At 45.2% G+C, this 8,887-nt stretch overlaps 1 protein-coding gene across 1 annotated transcript in view; it reads right to left on the reverse strand.

Annotated features, from left to right (window-relative positions):
• LOC132573027 (C-type lectin domain family 17, member A-like) overlaps positions 1-1,941 on the reverse strand; it is a 41,050-nt gene extending 39,109 nt beyond the window's left edge. Inside the window, exon 1 of the mRNA XM_060240695.1 lies at positions 1,788-1,941. Within this exon, the coding sequence (XP_060096678.1) occupies positions 1,788-1,875 (88 nt within the window). The 5' untranslated portion in view covers positions 1,876-1,941. The remainder of the gene's footprint in view (positions 1-1,787) is intronic.
• Positions 1,942-8,887: the final 6,946 nt, after the last annotated feature.

Raw genomic sequence — 8,887 nt, forward strand, 5'->3', positions numbered from 1 at the left:
CAAGAATCCCAGCTACAAATACAAGTTGATAGTGTGTGAACTGGCAGAGACTGACCAAGAGAGAGATCATTGGGTCGTGGTGGATAACTCACTCAAAATGTCAAGACAGTGTGCAATTGCAATAAAAAAGGCCAACGCCATGCTGGGAATTATTAGGAAGGGAATTGAAAACAAATCAGCCAGTATCATACTGCCCCTGTATAAATCGATGGTGCGGTCTCATTTGGAATACTGTGTGCAGTTCTGGTCACCGCACCTCAAAAAGGATATTATAGCATTGGAAAAAGTCCAGAAAAGGGCAACTAGAATGATTAAAGGGTTGGAACACTTTCCCTATAAAGAAAGGTTAAAACGCTTGGTGCTCTTTAGCTTGGAGAAACATCGACTGCGGGGTGACATGATAGAGGTTTACAAGATAATGCATGGGATGGAGAAAGTAGGGAAAGAAGTCCTTTTCTCCCTTTCTCACAATACAAGAACTCGTGGGCATTCGATTAAATTGCTGAGCAGTCAGGTTAAAACGTATAAAAGGAAGTCCTTCTTCACCCAAAGGGTGATTAACATGTGGAATTCACTGCCACAGGAGGTGGGGGCGGCTACAAGCATAGCCAGCTTCAAGAGGGGGTTAGATAAAAATATGGAGCAGAGGTCCATCAGTGGCTATTAGCCACAGTGTGTGTGTGTGTGTGTGTGTGTGTGTGTGTATATATATATATATATATATATATATATATATAATTTTTTTGGTCACTGTGTGACACAAAGTGTTGGACTGGATGGGCCATTGGCCTGATCCAACATGGCTTCTCTTATGTTCTTATGCTTACATGATGTCCTATTGCATCCTAATGTGCTTTGTTTGTTGGTTACCAGTGCTGTTTAAAGTGGTCTACCTGTAATCAGTCCAAGTTTCCATTCTAGAGAATAAACTGCTTAATTTTTTTTTTTATTTACAGAATTTATAACCTTCCTTTCTAGCCTCATAAGGGCCACTAAGACTGCTAATTGAAGAGTGGTCAAAAACAGGAAAGTGGCCAAGGGAAACGGCTGAGCGCCCAGTCCTCCTACCACTGCTTTACTTCCTACCTATTATAAAATGAGTCAGGCTGTACAACCCACTGTTTCATCTCTAATACCAGGTGTCTCTAATACCTCAGACAACAGGTTTTAAAGCAGAATCTTCATGGACAATACATTATTTCTTAATTTTTATAGGCTACTGCTAAATGATATCACATGATGATCTCCACACCAAAACCTTTGGGTTCATTCTCATCACCCCAGTTAGCTGCCCAGTAAATTTACACAGAACGATAAATTTTCACCTCACCTGGGAATAGTATCTGACCCATAGAAATTCTTATAATAATAGCATTAGTTTCTAAAGTGGCATGGGACTCTTTCAATATAGTATTTTGAAACTGTTCTTCTGGAATTCTTTCTATGGGGAGAAATTAAGATTGCCAGGCTCCAGGTGGAGTCTAGAGATCTCTTGGAATTGATCTCCATATGACACCAGCTGATCACCATATGACAAAGAGCTGTTCCCCTTGAGAAAGTAGCAACTTTGGAAAGTGAACTCTATGACATTATACCACACTGAGGTCCTTCCCCACCCCAAATCCTGCTCTCCTGAGGCTCTACCCCCAACTATCCAGGAATTAGCTAACCCAGAGTTGGCAACCGTAAGAGTAACCCATATGTTCCAGATGCAATAGGACCACCAAGCTTAAATATTTTATCTTCTGTTTGTGACCCCCTCCCAGTTCAGATCAAGCTGATCATACCTGTTGGCTGCAATTCCGTCTCAGAACTTGGTGGCTTGGGAGGTAGGGGAGGTAGTACCCGGTTTCCATGTTGTATCTTTTGGGCCATGCCTCTAGCCAGTGTGAATTGTAATGAGAAAAGATGTGCTCCACCCTTTCAACTCTACTCATCATTCACTTCTAAGAGTTCTACAGGAGACTGGCTCATATCTTCTTTCAGTTCCTACTTTCATTAGAGCTGCTTTAAGTACCACTATGCAAATATTTACTAACCTCTTTGGAAGATAATGACTGCTTGTGTTGTGACAATCCATCAAGAACAGTGGACAAATATAACTAAGTGGAAGAAACTACTGTACAGTATTCACATAACAGTAGATATGTTCAGATGTTACAGAAAACAGAAGTACATCCTACCTGTACACACATACATCTTTTTGTAAAAAAAAAAAAAAAAGCCAATGCACATTCACTTTATGAATGAAATGGGGCATAAATGGGAGGTTTGTGTCACACATTCAGCTGTAAGTGCATTGAATGTAACATTAGAATTACTCAGTGGAATACAAAGAACAAGTGAGTATACACCATACATGGATTGCATATGCATTCACTATAATCTGTGAACAGGACAAGTGTAATTGTGTATGTATGGAAATAATGGAGGGAAACCTTCCACTCTGACAACAAAAAGGTCTAGAATGGGATGAGGCAAGTCTCAAACATATTTTCTCAGTTGAAGCCATTTTTAAAATCAATGTTCAAAACTGCAACCTTCACAAATACTCTGTGTGTGGAGAAATTTTGGCAGCTGTTGTTAAGTTACAGGATGACTAACTTTTAGGTTCTCCTCCCATGTGATGAAAGTTTGCTGTTTATGACTTAGGTTGGAAGAAGTTAAAGTAAAAACCTTCACAAATGTGCTACAACCATCAAAAGCATGGCTTTGGCAGTCTAACTTGAGTATAGCATTGATTTCTGGTATTTAACATGGTAGTTCTCCTTTCTGTCTAGCCTGGGCAACAAAACATGCATGGTTCTTTTAAGTCAGGTTAAAGCATATTTATGAAGGTCACATTTTTTATAAATACAACTTCATCCAGATAAACCATTGGTTTATTTGGCACATGTCTCCATTCCAAGCCTTTTTAAAAAATCCTCAGGGTCTATGTCAAAAAGGCAGAAGTCCCACCACCACCACCCCCCGCCCCCATTGTGTTCTGATTGTGGTATCTACTCTTGTTTGCAGAGAAGCCATGGCTTAGAGCATCTGCTTTGCAAGTTGGTCCCAGGTTCAATTGCTGGCATCTCTAGCTAAAAAGGGTCAGGTGAAAGACAATATGAAAGGCCTCCATCTGAGTCCCCAGAGAGTCACTACCAATCAGAGTAGACATACTAGACAGGAATGGCTTTGATCAACCAGTGATCTGACTCAGAATAGGACAGCTTCATTTATTCATTTGTTCATTCAAGTCAATGGAGCAAATCCACTCAACTGGCTTGTGTGGGACAAGAGGAAAGGGTTCAGTCATTTCATCAAAAGTCCGTAGTAGGCACGTATCAGAAATAATCTTTTAGCACTGTAAATATTTTAAATATATTACTATCAATACTCTAACTATAACCATAATGGTTAGAAATGTTCTTTTTTTTCCTGAAAGATCAGATGCCTAGAATTCTATTTGGCAGATAGAGAGCAAGTTTGGTGGGGAGAGCAAGTTTGGTGTAGTGGTTAAGTGTGCGGACTCTTATCTGGGAGAGCCGGGTTTGATTCCCCACTCCTCCACTTGCACCTGCTGAGATGGCCTTGGCTCAGCCATAGCTCTGGCAGAGGTTGTCCTTGAAAGGGGCAGCTGCTGTGAGAGCCCTCTCCAGCCCCACCCACCTCACAGGGTGTCTGTTGTGGGGGAGGAAGGTAAAGGAGATTGTGAGCCGCTCTGAGACTCTTCGGAGTGGAGGGCGGGATATAAATCCAATATCTTCTTCTTCTTCTTCTTTAATGATCTCTGTCATAACCATGGCCATGTATGGTTTTAGAACTCATCTTGGAACATGATCCAAATTATCCTTAAAGAATTCCAGGTCCTCAAAGTGTAAGCCCAAGCCCCCTCCTCCATCTTTAATGAACTGCTGTATTTTTCACTCCATAAGACGCACCTAGTTTTTAGAGGAGGCTTCTTCCCAGCCCCCAAGTCTCCCCCCCCCCAGCCCCAGCCCTGGGGCTCCTACTCCCGAGGAAGCTCAGGGTTCCCGCAGCCCCGTGTCAGCCTCCGCTTATTATTTTTCCCACAGACTGGTGGCGGCGGTGTCGCGCGACCCGAGCTGGACCCCCTCAGTACTCCTGGCCACACATCGCGGAGGGGAGGGGCGCGCGCAGATTGAACCTGCCTGCCGTCGCACGCGGATTGGACCCTCCCGCCCGCTGCCACGTGCTCGCCCTTGGCCACGCCCCTTTTTGCAGTATTCGCTCCATAAAGACGCACACACTTTTCCCTCCACTTTTTTTTGGGGGGGGGGGAAAGTGCGTCTTATGGAGCGAAAAATACAGTATGTTCACTCTGACCCTGGAGCCAGATGCCCTGGACTCCTAGTTATTTATGGACTATGTATCCTTATAAACACATGCATCCTGCTATACTGGACTCTCAGCATTACTTGAGTCCAATCAATTACATGGGCATATAGCCCAGTATGGACATTTCACTCCATGTGGGGCCAAGCAGCAAGCACTCCAGCCAAGGGAAACTTCCTGCCATTGCTGTGACTGTGCCTCCCTCTGCAGAGAAGGATTCCAGATCAGGCTTCCCCAAGAAGCTGCCAAGCCACGCAGAACATGACTGCAATCCTGTCCAATGAAGACAGCATCTAAGAGCAGCCTTAACCAGAAGCCATGATGGAAGGGATCCTGTAAAGCAGCCATGAGGGCACAGCAAGAGCCAGGCCTCGGATTCAGCAGGAGCTCCCAGGAGCACAGCTCCTGAACCTTTCTGAGGGTTCCCCCTCCTCCTTCCCACTTTGCCCATTGCATAGCAGGTGTAGCTGCATAACAATCCCTGGATGAGCTCCACCACCTATTTTTCTACAAAATGACCCCTGGCAAGAGCAGCACATACTCAGGATATGTCTTGAAGGTGCAAATGGGGGAAATCTCAGTGAACCATGGACTTGTGAATTCTGTCTTCTCACCTGGACAAAAGACTGTTATTGCCAGACAGCCAAAGCCACAGAGACTGTCCCTATTGTGTTTAGCTCTGGTGTCACCATAGGTTGTGATTTGGCCCACAATTATCCCATCAGGTTTCGTTTAAGTAAGTTAAGTTCATTAACACTCTTAATTCCTTCTCCAAACATGACTGGGAGCCTCCCTCTCTGTGATGTCAGGGACCACATGGACCACTGTCTCATGCATCACCTGATAGCATGGCCTGAGGATATGATAGCCATGTGCAGGTGTGTCTCTACAGATGATCTTAACGCATGGCAACCACAGACCTCTGACTGCAGTGGGTGGTTTTTTTCAGATTCTCACTGTGCATGCACATAAGTGCCCCTGGATAGTTCTATGGGGGCACAGAAATGCACATTGGAGTGGGGTTGGGGAAGGAAGGGTGTGCTGGAAACAAAAGGGGAACAATCAAGCTACTCGTGTTTCCATGGCTTTTGGGGCGATCAGAAAGCCAGAATCCCATCATGGAAGTGCTTCACCAGGGAAGCCGCCTGAATTTGACAGTGGCTATTTAATCTGTGTGGGAATTGTTTTAGTAAAACATAAGGATGAGTGGGGTATGGCAGGGCTGGTGCTAGGGGTTCTGCCACTCCAGGCAAGAACCCCCCCCCCTCCACTGCCCACAGCATGACCTTCCTCCCGTCCACCAGAGCGGAGGGGAGCTGGAGGCAGGCAGTCAAAAGCAAAGTGATGGTGCACACCACTGCTTTTGCCTGATGGGACCAGCCATGGGCACAGGGGGCCAGATGTGCACATGTGATCACGCCCATTTAATCCAGAGGGGAGAGTTGGCTATGATGGACCAAACTGCTTTTTTGATCACACTCTGTGTTAAACAGTCAACAAATCTAGATTAACAATCACCTAGCCTAGATAAACTAGTGAACCACTGTGGTGGTTAACATTCTATTGGAAGGAATATTTTTTTACTGCTAAATAGTTCTGCCAACTAACACTACTCTTTTGTGATCATAGGGGCCATTCACACATTTCAAAGACTATATACAAAGTCTATCTACAAAGTTTATATACAAACACATAGGGATCAGTGTTCCCTCTAAGCTGAGTTAGTGTGAGGTAGCTCAGTTTTTTAGCCCCCAGTTCACACATTTGTTTATCTCAGAAAAAATTGCCCCGGAGCAAACTAATTTATGCAGTTGCTCACAACTTTTAATTTCAGTAGGCAGGGTTGGCGTGTGGGAGTAGGCCAAGTTGGCAGCCGCCTCAGGTGCCACTTGGCTTAGGGGCACCACGAGGCACCCCCTTTTCCCATGTCCATCTCTGTCAGCCTCCCTGCACCCACCGCCCACCTCCCCGCACCTGAAGACACTCCCTGTGAAGCAGGGGAGGGTCGGGCTGAGCGCTGGCATGTAGCCTTCCTGTCCCGCGCCCGCCTTCCCCCCCGCACACTCAGGCTGGCCTGCCCCTGCTTCAAAGCAGGGGAGTGCCAGGCTGAGCACTGGCGTGTAGCGCTCGCAGCTCGATGACGTCACTTCCGGTGATGCCATTGGGCTGCATGCGCAAAGTGCATGCAGCAAGAGACTGGGGGCAGGGCGGGAGAATAGGCCTTGGCCTAGGGGTGCCAGAGTCCCTAGTGCCAGGCCTGTCAGTAGCCCATGAGGTCACAAGACTCTACAGCTTAGAGGGAGTATAGATAGGGATGGGCACAAACTGGTTCGCAAACTAAAGTTTGTGAGAAATTTTGGCTGGTTCGTAATTTGTGAACTGAAGTTAGTAAAAATACAATAATACAACCATGAATACTTACTAAATATTGGTCAAATTGTTTATTATAAATTTTGTAAATATGTATAATTATTACAAAAACAAATAACCTATAATCTACAAGCCAGTGTCTCTCTTCATTATTACAGCCTCTCATCAAAACACAAGATACCATGGTTCATGGCATGTCAACTGGCACAAACTTTCCATGAATGTTCATGTGGTTCATTGCAGTTCATGAGTGGACACATTTCCAGACAGTCTGTCTCCATTCAATCAAAATGTTTACTAAACTTCAAATCAACCGTGTGTGGGAGGGGGTAGAATTTTGAGGGCATGTAAGAGAGCATCTGAGGGAGGTCCCCTGTGATTTCAAAGTTTCTAGCTTGGATAGGATCCGTTCTGTACACTTTTGAACCTGTGCCTGTCATTTCCCTAAAAAAGCACATTCGTGGGGAAACCTTCTTGGGGGGGAGGGGTGTAACTTGGACCCCATAAATCCAATCTTCACCAAACTGGGAAGGCAGGTAGAATAGAGTTAGCTTGAGGTCCCCTGTGAGATTAGTATCTCTAGCTTGGACAGAGTCAATTCTATGCATTCCTAAACCTTCCAAACCAGCATTTCCCCAGTAAGCACTTTTCTGGGGGCACTTTGGGGGGGGGGGGGCTGTAACTTGGCCCCTGTAAATCTAATCCTCACCAAGCTTGAAGGGCAGGTAGAGGAGTCAGGCAGAGATTCCTGGTGAGTTTGGTGTCTCTAGCACATTGGGGAGGGGGTTCTACTCCATCGTGAACCTCAGGAACTGAACTGATTCATCTGGCAGCTGAAAGTTTGTGACAGTTCATGTTTCACAAACTGGACATGCCATGAACCATGAACTGAACCAATTGAAAACTGACATGGAAGCAAATGGCTTGTAATGTGTAACAAAAGATATAGTAACAAATGGAGCCCCTTTTCCTAGGAGGAAAGGCTGAAAAGTCAGGGACCTTTCAATTTAGAAAAGAGACAACTAAGGGGGGGGACATGATAGAAGTTTATACAATTATATAAGGTATAGAGAGTATTGAGAAGGAGAAATTTTTCTCCCTCTCCCAAAATACTAGATCTTGAGGGCATCCAATGGAACTGGTGGGCAGAAGGATCAGAACAAAGAGCCCCGTGGCGCAGAGTGGGAAAGCTGCAGTACTGCAGTCCAAGCTCTCTGCTCACGACCTGAGTTTGATCCCAGCAGAAGCTGGGTTCAGGTAACTGGCTCAAGGCTGACTCAGCCTTTCATCCTTCTGAGGTCAGTAAAATAAGCTTGCTGGGGGGAAAGTGTAGATGACTGGGGAAGGCAATGGCAAACCACCCCATAAAAAGTCCGCTGTGAAGATGTCATGATGCAACGTCACCCCAGAGTCGGAAACGACTGGTGCTTGCACAGGGGACTACCTTTAAGTTCAGAACGGACAACAGGAAACTCTACTTTTCACAGAGAGTGATTACAATGTGGAATTTTCTACTAGAGGATGTAGTGATGGCCACTGGAATTAAACAGCTTTAAAGAGGGATTAGATAGATTCCTGGAGGACAAGTCTAGCAATGGCTACCAGCCATGGTGACTCAGGGGAACCTTCAATCCTCTCAATGCCAGAGCCAGGCGCAACATCAGGGGAAGGCCTCAGCTTCTATGCCCTGTTGTTGGCCCTCCTGAGGAACTGGTTGTCCACTGTGTGGGACACAGTGCTGGACTAGATGGTACGTTGGTCTGATCCGGCAGGGCTCTTCTTATGTTCTCATGATACAGTTCAACAAACCCTATAGAAGGAAAATCTCTCTAGTGGTAGTTGGTTTGTAAAGAACCTAATTTTCCCTTGTAACAAACACTGACTATAATTTCCTTTAATCCACCTTAGATTTCCAAATAGTTCTAGTACTTTTAGTACTGTGAAATTATTTTCTTCTTCTTTTTAAGAGTGGGGAGCATTCTTGCATATACTTGAGCATAGCTGTTGATAACAGGTGCTGCCCATGTATCAGCCAGTGTCACAACGTATGGTATGCAAATATTGTGGATAAAACTGGTTAAAAATAGTATTTTGGTGAATGAGGTTAATGTGTGACAAGTGCAGCACACGTTGAGGTAGAGAAGGATATACGAGCGACTGCTTCTGTTGATGTCTCTGT

This window comes from Heteronotia binoei, chromosome 5, assembly GCF_032191835.1.
Source record: "Heteronotia binoei isolate CCM8104 ecotype False Entrance Well chromosome 5, APGP_CSIRO_Hbin_v1, whole genome shotgun sequence".
Lineage (NCBI taxonomy): Eukaryota > Metazoa > Chordata > Lepidosauria > Squamata > Gekkonidae > Heteronotia > Heteronotia binoei.